This window comes from Mustela erminea, chromosome 11, assembly GCF_009829155.1.
Source record: "Mustela erminea isolate mMusErm1 chromosome 11, mMusErm1.Pri, whole genome shotgun sequence".
Taxonomy (NCBI): Eukaryota; Metazoa; Chordata; class Mammalia; order Carnivora; family Mustelidae; genus Mustela; species Mustela erminea.
The window spans coordinates 37,020,689-37,035,824 of NC_045624.1; the positions used below are offsets into that span (position 1 = coordinate 37,020,689).

A 15,136-nucleotide genomic window follows, 5' to 3' on the forward strand; every position below is an offset into this window, starting at 1 on the left:
ACTCCTCATGACACTCAGGATAGGACAGCTTCTCAAAGAAGGAGCTGTGGGTAAGGTTGGTGCCATGATTCATGTGTAGTTATATATCCTCTTTCCTTTGCTAGATAATCTTTCCTCAGCAATACCGACCTGGTGTCAAATGATGTCTTATATTGGAGTGCAGTGGTTCTCTCTTGGGAGGGGGCAGAGAATGGGGAATAGACCCTATCAGAATCCCTGGTGAGGTAGACCAAGGGGGGATATATTAGTCTGCTAGGGCTGCCATAACAAAATATCATAGAGTGGGTGGCTTGACCAACACATGTATTTTCTCACAGTTCTGGAGGCTGGACATCTATGATCAAGGTACTGGCAGATTCAAATTTGGTGAGGGCTGTCTTGCTGGCTTGCAAACAGCTGCCTTCTTGCTGTGTCCTCACATGACCTTTCCTCTGTGCTTACGTGGAGATAGAGAAATCTCTGGGGTCTCTGCTTCCTCTTATAAGAACACCAGTTCTATTGGATTAGGGCCCCACCCTTATGACCTCATGTAACCTGTATTACCTTATTATGGTCCCTGTCTTCAAATATAATCCTAATAGTGTTGGCTTTATTGGGCTTCCATATAAAGGAACACATTTACTCCATAATACTTTGAGAACAAATCACAATGCTGTATGTGATTTGAAAGTTCAACAAAAATTAGAGAATGGGAGTGTGATTTGTATGTTTCTCAAAGAGAAACATAATTGAAGAAAATTAAACTTTTTCACATCAAAGACAACTACTGCCATTATAAGAACAGCTGTCCCTCAAGGTGGCTGGGTCAGCTTGAAGTAAGTGCCAAATTAATGAGTTCTATTTACAAAACCTCTAATGAAGTTTGGGGGAAGGTACGAGATTTCAGGATTTTTTTTTTAATACACAAGGGAGAAAGCTGTGGTTTTATAACTGGAAATGCCATGGCAGAAGGCACCCGTGTTAGAAGACGATGTGAAAGGGACACAGAAAAAATTATCATCAGAGAATTACAGTGAGACATGGAATGGGCTAACTGAGGAGAGTCTGGGAGAGAAACGGTATCTTGGCCTTGATCCACAGGGCATCACAGAGACATCGTGACATTTTTGGGATGGTCGTGGAAGCTTCAGGAGATGAATGATACAACATAGATATCATTGTAGTCAAGCGGGCACCCTGGAGAGGAGGATGTCACCAAGGTCCCTAGAGGCGAAGTGGCAGTTACACTGATTTTCCTCCATCTGTGGTAGGACCTCACAAATCAGCCGCCACACTTGCTCTCACTGAGGCTAGATGTATAACCTTAGAACAGTTCTCAGTACAGTAAGCCACATGTCAGCTGTGTCCATCTGACCTGAGAGATTAAACCATTTCACTACCCCAGGCCTAAAACTGTACTGCTTTAACTTCTGTCCCCTGCCTTTCCTGAGTTTCTTCAAATGACCGACCCCAGAACTTTCTGTAACTGAGGACTACACATGTTGCCAGAGAGTCACATTAGAAATGTGTTTGCTCTGGATGTAACTAGCTATGTATTGCGAGGTCAAATCCTAAAGGCTAGACTTCCCTCTTCTTAGCTCTTGATTTCTAGAACAAAAGTATGTCTCTCTCTTGTTTCTGCCCTGGTCTAACATGGAAGAGTTTCTGTGGTGGTGGTTCTTGGGGCTTCCAGTGGCAGGGGCACAGGGCCTGCCCATCCCCTCGATTGACCTGCCTTTGTCATCTTTCTAAAGTTATGCCGCATGTCCAGCCTGGTTATGTTGGCTTCTCCAAGTATAAGTCAGAAGATAGGAGTGAATGAAGGATGGTGGGAGACATATCTGATTTCGAGATGGCACAGTAAAAATGCTCTTCTTTAATATAGTCTATAGAATTGACTTTTCCCCCCAATTTTTTCTGTGTTTTCTAGACAACTGGGACTGGATCTGGTGCCCAGGAAAGAGTATGCAATGGTGGATCCAGAGGACATCAGCATTACTGAGCTCTACCGACTGGTAGGTACATGGAACCTTGGCTTACAGCCTCACTGCTAATTTTGTGGTTTCCATGGCATTCTTCATACTTGATTGATTTTATAAGAACAGGATGTTCCAAGTTTAATTTGGAGCAAGTCAAGAGAATTGAGAGCTGAGGTGACCATGCCCCAGGTAAAAAACTGGGGCACTTCACCTGTTCCAGAATCATATGATGGGCACTACTGAGCTCTCAAGTCTTAGATATTAGGAAGTAAATCCAAAGAAGTTCTAAGTTCTTTTGCACATCTTTGTATATTTTGTTAGTTTAGTGATATGCCCACAAATCCTATATATTTATGTTGTTTTCCAGTACAGTGCTGAGGCTAATGATATCCACTTATTCTTCCCCAAAATGTTGCCCCCACTCCCTGCCCCCATTACCACCATATGCAAAATCCATCGAAAGTGTCTCCTCCATTGTCTGCAACTGCTGAACTTACCCCACCCCTTCTAGCCCCTAATCCATCCTCAGTTCTAAAGTCTGTGAATGATTCTAAGATGTTTGATCATATTGCTCATCACCTAGCACTTGAGTTTTTCCTAGTTACATGGTAAGTTAAATCTGGTCTGGTCTGCCTTGTATTTAGCCTTATATCCTTTGGTTTTGGTTTTGGTTTTTTTAAGATTTTATTTATTTGACAGAGAGCACAAGTAGGGGGAGCAGCAGACAGAGGGAGAGGGAGAAGCAGGCTTCCTGCTGAGCAGAGAGCCTGATGCGGGGCTCAATCCCAGGATCTTGGGATCATGACCTGAGCCAAAGGCAGACACCTAACCAACTGAGCCACCCAGGCGCCCCTAGCCTTTTATTCTTAATACTTGTGTAAAAATTACCTAATTTCCTGATATTTAACTAAGCTCTTTTAAAACCCCAAATCAAAGATTATGGCTGGGAAGGGCTTTCAAAAGCCATGATGCCAGTGTAATTTTACTTCAGTATGGTTTCCCATGCATCTTACTATAATGTTGAAAGGAACAGCACCTATGGTAAATAGTAGACTCATTTCTGGAAGACCCTCCCTCTTTTGGATAGCTTCCCAAGTGTACAGTAGTCTTCATAGAATAGTGGGGATAGTCTTGACCTGAGATGATCTGGGTCTGAGAAATGTGGGGAAATCACCGGTCGGCCCATCAGAGCTGATGTCTGAGTTTTAAAAAGCAGTTCTACCACTTTCAGTTTTTTCCTTCATCACTGCTCTCTGCTCAGATTATTTATCTGCACCTTATTATGTCAGTTGGAATTAATTCTGCCTTCTGTAGAGAATTTCCTTCACATTGAGCTTCTTGAGAGACATTTCTGCACACCTTTGTGGCATCAGTGCTAAGCAGAAACCACAGTTAGATGTCAGTTGGAGGGAGGGAGAGAAGGAGGAAGGAAACAAAGTAAGAGCATCTCAAGTTCAAGTCACCCCTCATTCTTTGCTTGTATAACAAGTAAAATCTGGGTAATTTATTTGTGAGCCCTGTCCTCCAGTGGAGTGTCTTTGTTGCAGTTGCTTTCTTTAAGGGACTGAGCATCAAATTTGTCTCTTACTTTTTTAATCTCACGCGACTGGAAGTTTCTTCGGGGTAGGCAGTGTTTTATACTTCCTCTGTCATCCCCAAGATAATCTCGTACAGTGCTTTGTACTTCATAAGTCATCACTCAGTGTTTTTGAGGTCATCATGGTCTTATGAAAAGACCATGGGTGTAGATCCAAAAAACTGGATTTGAATTCCCTTTTCTTGGGCGTGTGGTCTTGAGCTTATCACTTAGTCTCTCAGAGATTCTCTTTCTTCCCCTGTTAAGTAAGGAAATATTTCTTACCATGTTTGTTAGGAAGATTAAATAAGAAATGCCTGTAAGTGACCTTTCCTTGACAGTTAATGTTTGCAGTGCACCTAAGCGTTCAGTCGATTTACATTCCTTGCTCACCTTTATTTCATCCTTATTAGAGAGGCAAGTGGCAAGAATAATTGATACCTTACATGCCAGATCTTAAGATTAGATCTGCCTGTGTTCAGTGAAATAAGTAGTAGAAGCTTAGACATGATAGAAATTTATTTCTTTCGCAGGCCAGGAGGCAGGAGGTTCTGGGCCTGTGTCTGGTTTCATGGTGTCAAAAGTGATACAGACTTTTTATTTTTCTGCCAGACAGTCCATGGCTTCCATCGTTAAGGATACTTCCAAGTTCAGTACAGCTGCAAGAGCTCTGGCCATTACATCTGCTTTCCAGCAGTAGGAAGGAGAAAGGCTTGAAAGAGCTGGGCTAGAAGTTCCACACAATATTTGCAGTTACATTTCTTTGGCAAGAACATAGTCACATCCCATATTTAGTTAAGGGATGGCATATACTCGATAAGCAACTAACAGTGTCTGACACAAGTAGATTTTAGTTTTTCTAGTTTGGTTTTGTATGTGTGTGATTTTATCTTTGTTCTTCTGACCTGATGTCTTATATTGGATGGCAAATTGATTCCATCTTTTTCAACATTCCGATTGGTTAGTGATGACCGCTGGGAGTGCTATGTTGATACGATTCTGGGGTCTCATCTGGGTGGCTGTCCCTGGTGCAGGGGACTCCCACTGATGAGCATGGACTTCCAGGCCAGGGTGTTTTTCATTTTTAGAGCTCAAATCCTCACCCAAGGTGTTCATTTGTGATTTTCCTTGAAAATTTAGTTTCTCCTAGTAGTGGTCATATTTTACTGTTGGTAAAGCAAAGACAGCAGCCCAAGGAAAACCCAAATTATTATAAGCTGCAGAAGAACCTGTTCTTGGCAAGGCAGCTTCCGGTTCCTGTTTATGTCCTGGCCGAGCAGTAATCAGATTGTCCATCGCGCTGCTCTTTTTCTCTGGGCAGCATAGAAGTGACTGACTATAGTGACTTCACCGGTGAAGTTCACAGGAACCACCGCCAATGCCTTGCCGGTCGTCATTGTCAGCGTCGTTTTTTTGGTGTTTGTCGTCACTTACAGTTCAAGGGCCATGGCATGCGTGCCCCAGTAGGGGATGTTTGATTGATTGTTGGCACTTGCTGTTGTTGTTTTTTTTAATATGTCTTCTCCATGTCCTATTTGAAACACAGACGTTTGTATCTTGCTAAATCCATACTGCATCTTTAAAAGAAGAGAAACAGTCTTGCTTTAGGTTTTGGATAGCCTTGTTAGCAGATCTTTCTCACCTAATTATGTTCATCTAAGCAGTAAAATGTGCTAAACCTCACAGTGTTAACATATGTCCACTTGGAACATTTGGTTTTCTGCCAAAGGCCAGATCCCAATCCTTCTGTAAATAAAGAGAGCCTTAGCTAGATTCTCTGTTTATCTGTGCACACAGAGTATCTTTTTATAAACCTTTCTTGGTTTTATAAGATCACGTTAACTAACTGCTTTATGATCCTTAGTGGGTGGACCAGAGATTCTCAAACAGAGAGCAGGGGACATTTGACCATGTCTGGAGACATTTTTGGTTGTCACAATTGGGGGGTGGGTGGATGGAGGTGGGGAGAGGTGCTTCTGGGTCTGATGCATAGAAGCCAGAGAAAGCTGCTGGACATTGTACAAAACCCAGGAAAGCCCTCACAACAAGGAAATATCCAGCCCAAATTATCAGTAGTTCTGAAGCTGAAAAACCATGATATAGGCAATCTACCCAGTAATTGATACATTATATGAGGATTAAATATTTATATCCCTTCAATAAATCTTTGGAATGAATCTCTTTCTTTTCCAAATCAAAGGTTTAGTTAAACAATAAGCACATTTAGAGTGGCTGGTAGGTGCCTTTGTAAGCATAATTCATTTCACAGATGGATTTTTGTCTGTTTGTTATAACCACCAAATTATAGCCCTTAAAGTGTGAACATGCCTTTTTAATTTTGTTTTTGTAATAATATTTTCACAGAGATATTTTTAGCCGTTCCCCATAGTAGTGAGTTACCAGGAGATAAACAAGTCATCACAACCTACTTACGTCCATATCTTTTGCAGACCTGGAAGAATGGTGGGCGGATGAAGGGGAGATTTCGGAGCCATTTGTGATGACTTATATCACATGTGGATAATCAGCCTTAGGACAGGCATGCATGCAAAAATCCAAGGTTCGAAGGCAGTAATTTTACAGAAGATGCAGCAATGCATTTTTCAGTCAGCATTGATTTGCATGTCTTTGCATATGATCTCAATCAATAGTTTTCAACCCTCATTGCACATTAGAATCACCTGGGGAGCTTTTAAAACTATCACTCTCTGGACCCCTATCCCCTGGAAATTCTAATTTAATTGTTCTGGGATAGGTCCTGGGCATAAGTATTTTTTAAAAGCTCTCCTGGTGATTCTAAAGTGCAGCCAAGGTTGAGAACCACTGATCTAGATATATTGAATTCCTTGCATGAGTAAAGGAGCTAGTTTTTTTTTTTTTCTTTTTTGCTCCATTTTTAATGAATGTTTTGACTGATGCTAGCTAGGAGCTTTGCATTGTTTGAAATAAAGATCAGAGGTTTCTAAAGACCTCCTTGAGGTCCTTTATTTAAATAAGGTTTTTATACCTGTTTCTCCCACTCTAGTCCATAATCTTCATTCATTTCTTCATAGTACTTTGAGCTGTTACCCTCAACTTTTAAGTATATCAGTAAATAAGTTAGCATTTTCAGAAAATAAAAAGCTTCTTTGTGAATTAAAGGAATGTAGTTGTATGACCGTATGATGCTTCTTTTGCTTTGGTAAAAAAAGAATTTTAAAAAGCACAAAATAGAGCAACCTTCTCAGAAAACAAGGCAGAACTATGCTTTTTATTTTTCCCCTATGGTTAGAATTTTCTCTGCAGGAAGGTTTTTCTAGCAATCATCAGTAACACATAACACAAAGCTGAGATGCACTTTACAAGAAAGTGGACTCTTCACTTTCGCAGAGAGCTGTCCGTCGTACCTGTTGAGTATACAGTGATTACAGATGCATTTGCTTAATTGCGTTTTTAACTGTTTACCTTCTGAGTACTTCAAATAAAAGATATAAGCATGAAAAACTTCTCGTAATCTCTTCCTGTTGCATTTACAGTTGTAAATTTATATGGTGTTTTTTCCTTTCAAATCTTCGTCAGTCAGGAATTGTTGAACTAAGAAACATTAAAAAAAAAAATGGTTCATGTAGAAACAGGGTTATGTGCCTTACCCCTAGGAAAGGATATTACCCCATTACTGTGGAATTAATTCCTGAACTTTTTTTTTTTTTTTAACTGTGAAGTGAGCCAGAAGAGGTGGCCATTAGTAATCTGTATTAGGAAAGCAAAATTCCTCCTCATTCTCCGCACCTGTTCTGCGAATACACAGTCCTTTGTATATGTTTTCCCTGTGCTCTTACCCTGAATCACTTCTCCTTGAAGGTGGTCCAAGAACTATCTGGACCGTGGACCGTTTGTAACTGGTCCAAGTACAAAAACGGTGAGCAAAATTTAGAAACCATCACAACATTCTAACATTACCATGACATTTTTATTGTATGTTATCAAAATAATCTGCCTATAATAGGTTAGGGGGAAGAACAACTGGGTTTTTTTCCAGCACCTTGCTGGAGAACCACTGTCCTACATTATTCCTTGCTCCTGCTTCGTCTTTGGGTCTTGGCCAAAGTGTCACTTTCTCAGGACACCTGTTCTGACTGCCCAGACACAAGTCAGATCGCATCCTTCCAGAACCTCATGGTAAGCTGGTTCTTCCTCTCCATTTGTCACAGTTGTGGTTTCCTGTCTGCATGCAGGATGATTTTGTTGCTGTCTGCTCCCCCTGGTAGATAAGATCCGTGAAGGTGGGGGCTATTTCTGTTTTCTCATCAGTGCGTTCCCACTGCTTGGCACAGAGGAGACAGTTAACAAGTGTGTGTTGCCTGACTGGTCTCCCCCATGTTCTGTTCACCCCCAAACTATCAGTGATTCCTTTCCTCCTTCACTTCTGTTAATGCCCGCTTCTGATCCTGCCTCCCAAGTGTAGCCTCTGATAGGCAGGAATGAGATGTGGACATGATGCTGCTCCTCCTTTTAGCCAGCTCACCTGCTTCCCCATCTGCCTCCCTGTAGCTCCACGGCAAGTCTCGTGATTGAATATCACCACAGCATGTCTCAGAAAACTATCATAATTTTGCAATTTTGTATACTTTAAAAGGACTTTTAATTATGAAAAATGTGAAATCATGGCTACATTGTTTAACTACTGTCAGTGAAATGACCAGATACAGTTTAGTCTTTCTTTCTTTCTTTTTTTTTTTTTTAACGATGAGTAATAATTTGTTTTCTCCCTGGAGGTTGATAAGGGAACAGTAGAATCTTTTGAACTTCATGCTGCCTGAACCTACTCAGCAAGTTGCTATCATTTTAACATTAATGATTTAAAACCCAATTCTTGGAGCGCCTGGGTGGCTCAGTCCGTTAAGCATCTGACTCTTGATTTCAACTCAGGTCATGATTTCAGGGTTGTGAAATGGAGCTCCACGTTGGGCTCTGTGCTGGGCGTAGAGCCTGCTTACAATTCTCTGTCTCTCTCCCCCTTTCCCCACCTCTCCCTCAATAGATAGACAGACAGATAGATAGATTAGATGATAAACCAAATTCTTAAAGCAAGATTCCTTGATGGTCTGCAGACTTCATGGTTTCTTATTTTAAGAAGTTGGAAGAAAATTTGGAGTGTATCATCCAACCAGATGCCAAATCCATGGGGCGGGGGGGTTAAAAAAAAAAGGTACCACCAGACATCATAATCATACGATCGCTAACTAGTTTGTTGGATCACATTGTTTTCTTCAGTCCATGCTGATCATGTTTTTGTTGGGGCATGTTATTCAGATGGAGCACCGACATCGGAAGAAAGACACCCCAGTGCAGGCCAGCAATCACCACCTCTTTGTGCAGATGAAGAGCCTCATGTGTTCCAATCTGGGGGAGGAGCTTGAGGTCATCTTCTCACTCTTCGACAGTAAAGAGAATCGACCAATCAGGTAACTGCATATGGAAACATGCCTAGGATTTCTGCATGTTGCAATGGTGAGCATTTGTAATTGGCAAGCTTTGGAATATAGGACCTTGTATACTTTTCCTCTGTGAGCCACAGTTTTCTCATTTGTAGACCTCTGTGAATTTCTAACCTGCCTACCCTGTGGAGGTTCCCATGAAAGTTAAATGGGGTGATGCATACAGAAGTTCTTTGAAAAACTCAAAAGGGGTGTAGAACCATGATAATTATTACTAAATGAAAGTATGTCATTAATATCAGGTCTGTTATTCGAGTTACTTTATATTGATAATGCAAGGAAGACAATATTTCTAAAGTGCAAAGTTGGTTTGCTTATCAAGGTCAACACATTGTATTTTTCAAATTTGCAGTAAACAATTGCATTATTGTTGTCTTCCCTGTGTTAGATAATATCAAGAGACGGGTAAGTACTTGGAAACCATCCCATTAGAGTTTCAGAGCTGTGAAATGGTAAGCTGTTTCAAATATACTTTTTTTTTTTTCCCCTTAGTTCTCAGTGTCTTCTCTTAGGGCAAGTTTTTAATATTTAGGAAAAAACTGTAGTGGATATTTTGGTGGTTATTCAAAAGCCTCCACCCTTGTTGAGATTTTTTTTTTAATGTTTCAAATTTTTTGATATTTGCTTTAAAGTTGAACACAATGCATGCCACCTTTTACATTAAAAATTAAATTTAGAATTAAAATTATAACACACAAATCACACATGACCCAACTTTACCATGTTTTAAAAAATGATGCTTATTAAAATGCTGACAATTTTAAGCAACTCTGAGCCACATACATTGTTTAATAAATACAAAATAATTCTGGAGTATTTCTCTCCTGGTTAAAAAATACATATATATTTTTAGGTAGCAAGGACAGAATTTATAAGATGTGTAATTAACAATGATAATAGTTTCAAAATCTACTTTATACGCTTTTGAAGGAAATCAGTCGTAAGTTAGAAACACAGACCAGTAGTGCTAAAAAGGGAAGAAAATAAAGGCTTGAAAAACAGATCCAAATTGCAGCTTAGCACTTGCTTTAGAAATGTGAAAGATTATTTAGAGATAATACTTGCTAACATATTGACGAGTGTCTTAGAGAGCTTGGTTTCCAGATAGTTTAACAAAAATTCCCCATAACATTGTCTATATAACATGTTGTCTCTAAAATATTTAACAAACTATAGGAAAAGTAAAAGGGAGGCATGAGGTCATTCTTCTACTCATTCCTGTTAAGCTAAGGTTTTGAAGACTATGTAAAAATTCCCCTTTGCCACTAATGTTCACATTGCATCACCACAGGAATGTGTTAATTTAGAATTAAAATTAGCTGCTCTCTTAGTTTTGTTATAAACATTTTGAAATCTCCTAAAATATCGTTTTAGGTTTTAAGCAACAGAATTCCCCTTCTTTTATTCCTATGTGCTTGATGAAAGTGGGAAAATAACCTGGGTACAGGATCCCCAAAATATGTTTTTGTGGTCTCCAAGTTCATACCAGGAGTTGGGCCTTTTTTCTGCTCTGTGACGCAGCTGGGCTCCCCTCTGTGCCCGCCTCTCCCTTCCCCTTCCCCCTTTTCTTCTTCTCCCCCTCTCCCTGGCCTCTGTCACACACACTTCTCTGATAATCCACCTGAGAAGTCATGGCCCTAGAAGACATCAAGCCTAAGTCCTTCTTCACTGCTTCTACATCGTAATCATCGCAAAGATGATGAGCAAAAGAATAAGTAAGAATAGATAGATATGCTTACGAGGTGATGGAACAGTTTCAGATTTATGTTCTTGCTTTCTGAGATCTTGGGCAGCACAGCGATTATTCCTTTAGGGAATTTTCAGAACCTTGCTGTGAGTAGCTTTGGTTCCATTGATGGCACAGCGCAAGTCACCATTACCCTTTGAAGGGGCCTTAGGATACGCAAATCTGGAGACCGGACTTGACTCTGGTTTTTGCTGTTGACTGCAGCTGCCCTGACCCCTTCACTTGCCTCTGTCTTTTCATTCATCTTGGAACTGGTGACAAATCTGGCTTCTCTCAGGGCTCCCAGCCTCGCTTATAAGTGTAAAGTGTAAGCTTTTGCGTCTTTTCAGAAAAAGGTATTACAAAGGTAAGATATGATTTTGAGACCTTGTGTTTCTTCTTAGGCCCAATAGTGTGGGATGTATGGGTATTTTAAAACCAACTTGCATTTCTTTTTTAAACTTTTTTTTTTTTTCTTAGAAAATTACAGATGTGAAAAGGTAGAATAGTATCATAAAGCCTCAGGTACCTGCCTCCAGCTTCAACAGTGATCAGCTCAAACCTGGTCTTATTGAAACCACACCCCTTTCCAGTCCTCCTCATTGCCTCCAGGTTATTTGGAGGCAAATACCAGATACCCATTTTCAAATGTGGGTATATCCCTAAAAAAGAGGAATTCCAAAGAAATTACTACCTAAGAAATTAATATTCCCTTATTTTTTAAAAAAGATTTTATTTATTTATTTGACAGAAAGATGTCGAGAGAGGGAACATAAGCAGGAGTAGTGGGAGAGGGAGAAGTAGGCTTCCCGCCAAGCAGGGAGCTAGATATGCGGCTCGATCCCAGAATCCTGGGATCATGACCTAAGCGGAAGGCAGACACTTAACGACTGATATTCGCTTAACGACTTAATATTCCCTCATGATCAAGTATCCATCTCCAGCCAGCCTTTAGTTTTCCCATATTGACTCATACAATTTTACAAATTCTTTATCTGGAATTAGCACTTATCTGGAACCCTTATCTGGAATTCTAAATTTCTTATCTGGAATCTGGAAATCAAGCCCATGATTGATAAGTTTCGCAAGTCACTTTTTAGCTACAGTTTCCCTCCCTTTCTCCCTCTTAAATTGTCCTGTAATTATTTTTTTGGGGAAACTGATAATTTGATTTTTTTTTCTTTTTCTGAGTTCCATGTCCAGTCCAAACAATGTAAATCTGTAGACAAAAGGTGGTATATTTAAGTGAATGCTTTTGTTGTTAAAGATCATGACTGCTATAATATAGAAAAAATAAGACACATCCCAAGAATAATATTTATAGCATTGATCCTGACCATTAATCACAGGAAGTTACGTTGTCCAGGTGTAGGTGGACGGGCCAATGTGGGCTAAGCCAGTGGAGGTGTGGTGAGGAGCAGTAAATGTTTGTTCCTCCCACAAGGCAGACAAATCTTTGGGACTTTTATTATTTTTTTTTTTTTAAGCTTTCCTCCTCTAAGAAGTAAACAGCCAGCATTTACTGAGCACTAACCATTTTCCAGACTTCACCCTAAATGCTTTAAAAATGTCGTCAGCACTGATACTGTAGACGAGGAAACCAAGGCACAGAAAGTTTGCATAGTCAACCGGGGTTAGAATTTGAGAGACTGATAGTCTTTTTTTTTTTTTTTTAGTATTGTTTATTTATTTGACAGAGAGATCACAAGAGTCAGAGTTTGAACTTCAGAGACTGATAATCTTTTTTTTTTTTTAAAGATTTTATTTATTTATTTGACAGAGAGAGATCACAAGTGGGCAGACAGGGGGTGGGGGGAAAAGTAAGCTCCCCGCTGAGTAGAGAGCCTGATGCGAGGCCCGATCCTAGGACCCTGAGATCATGATCTGAGTCGAAGACAGAGGCTCAACCCATTGAGCCACCCAGGCGCCCCAGAGACTGATAGTCTTAATAATAAGTTGTTATAAATTATTGATAATGATAACACTAAACATAGGGCCTCAAAAATGCTCTTTGCTGGGGCGCCTGGGTGGCTCAGTGGGTTAAGCCGCTGCCTTCGGCTCAGGTCATGATCTCAGGGTCCTGGGATCGAGTCCCACATCGGGTTCTCTGCTCAGCAGGGAGCCTGCTTCCTCCTCTCTCTCTCCTGCCTCTCTGCCTACTTGTGATCTCTCTCTGTCAAATAAATAAAATCTTTAAAATAAAAAATAAAAAAAGATAAAAAAAATTGCTCTTTGCTACAGAAATTGGTTTTCTGAATTGAGTCCTTCTCAAATACTTTAAGAAAAGCAAAGTAGCATTGACTCTTACTGTGTGCCAGTGATAAGTAGGTTAGTAGTACTTGGAGATGGCAAATGCAAAAGGAGACAACATATGAAAATCCTCCCCTTCTGGTTCAACTCAGTAGAACAGTGACCCCACATGTATCTCTACAATACCAGGAAGGGTATGTTTTCCACCAAAAAACTTAAATTGTCCCTAAAGTTTGGTCATATTTAGAAAGCCCATTAATTTTCTCTCAAAAAAATTTCTACCTGGACATCTCTCTGAACGTTAGGCCTCTCATGCAAGACAACTCTTGCTGTAAGTAATCATAAAGACTTAGTCAACCTCTGACGCCATCTTGCTCACATACATCGACCATGTTCTTCCTGTCCAGCTTACCTAGCTCAGTTGCTTGTGTAACAGCACCAACCCAGAGCTCCCTGCACATAAACCTACACTGGACTCCACGCTCAGCAAATATAACATACTTTGATTTATTGGCGTTTTGTACAGTCTTGACATTTACATAATTAGTAAAAAATGAATTTGATAAATTAAGTTTTATATGAGTAAAGTGGTTTTAGAGAATATCTGTCTGGTTGAAAGTTTGTAATTTCTCTACTCTACAAGGGTATAGCTGGGAAAGTCAGGCAGTCATTTCCCCAGATATCCTCCGTAATTTTGTTTTATTTTCTTCTTTTCTATTCTGTTTATTTAACAAAGCACTTACATAATGCTTGTGATATGCCAGGCACTGTTCTAAGCTTTTTAAAAAAATATTTACTTATTTGTCTCTTGTAACAACCCTATGAGGTAGGTACTGATACTATCCCCATTTTTTATGGATGGGGAAACTGAGGCACAGCATGATTAATAGGTGACACAGCTAGTATGTCGTGTGGCTGGTATCTTAACTTGCAGCCTCGTCAGGTGTCATTACTCTGAGTCATTTTTCTATATCCATTCTCCTCATCTTTAGGACTTACTATACCCTGTTTTCTTCCTCAACCAAGTTTTACTCACAAGTGTGTGGTAAGGGGTCTGTTGAGGGTTTGTTTTTTTAAGAAACCAGGGTGGGAGAGAAAATGAGCTTGTTGACAGGAAGGATCCAGTAACAAAAGAGAGACTGCCCTCAGAGGAGAGGGGAAGTCTTTGGTGGTGGGAGGCATCAGGAAATGGGCCTGAAACTGCAGGTGGAGAGATGAGCCGGGGCCAGAGAAAGGGACGAGTTTGTGGAACAGTGTTGGTGTGCATAAACTGAGCTATAGGATTGGGATTATCTGGAGTCTTTGTTCATATATATGTGTGTATACATATATATATACTAGTTAACCTTATATGTTACACATGTCTCCTTTGGCTTGCATTTAAAATTGGTTTTTGAACAGTTTAGTGACAAATACTCCCAGTGTTTGTGTTTTGCATAGGCTGTTTAGCTCTGCATGTGTGTACTCATTCATATCTTCCCTGTGAGGAGATGTGTCAGTTAATCTACAACAGACTGTAAATTATATGGGCCAATGCAAATGACATCATTCACTGGCTGACTACTTCCCTTATAACTTTCATTACTTTGTTTACTGATGTATTCTAAGGCTTCATTAATTAAAGCTGTAAATTTGTTTCACGACTAATGTATTACTGTATTTCATTCTCATCAGAGAATTTGTTTAATAGGACCTAAGTGCCACAAATGGGTACTTAGCTTAGTCCAGGGCTGCTCATGCATGCATGCTGCTGGCATGGGCTTTTATTTGAGAAAATAGCAGCCGGGTAGTACTCCTGGAAAGTCTTATTCTGGTAATTAAATTCCTAAGGTCTTTTCATAGTAGTTAAATTCAGATAAAATTTATTTTCTGCTGGTACCTTAGTCACATTCTTTCCTGAAGTTATGTATTTTTCCTACCATCATACGTGGTAGGAAATACATACAAACTCTTGATTTTCCTTGAAATGCCTCATTTCCATGTAAATTATATGTTGCCCACTGTCACCTTCTTTTTTTGATATATCATCCTAATTCTGTCATTTATGAGAAAGGCAAGTCGTGAATATTATTGATGGGGCCCAGGGCTTTTTAATGTGAATTCATACAGAACTATGAAATATGTCTGAATGTATCTCCATCTTCAAGAC

At 40.0% G+C, this 15,136-nt stretch overlaps 1 protein-coding gene across 3 annotated transcripts in view; it reads left to right on the forward strand.

Annotated features, from left to right (window-relative positions):
- The window catches only part of DOCK4 (dedicator of cytokinesis 4), a 431,597-nt gene that overhangs the window by 206,173 nt on the left and 210,288 nt on the right, over positions 1-15,136 (forward strand). For all 3 annotated transcript variants that reach the window (XM_032304000.1, XM_032304002.1, XM_032304001.1), the window contains exons 7-8: positions 1,910-1,994; positions 8,827-8,978. In XM_032304000.1, coding sequence (XP_032159891.1) covers positions 1,910-1,994; positions 8,827-8,978 — 237 coding nt within the window. The remainder of the gene's footprint in view (positions 1-1,909; positions 1,995-8,826; positions 8,979-15,136) is intronic.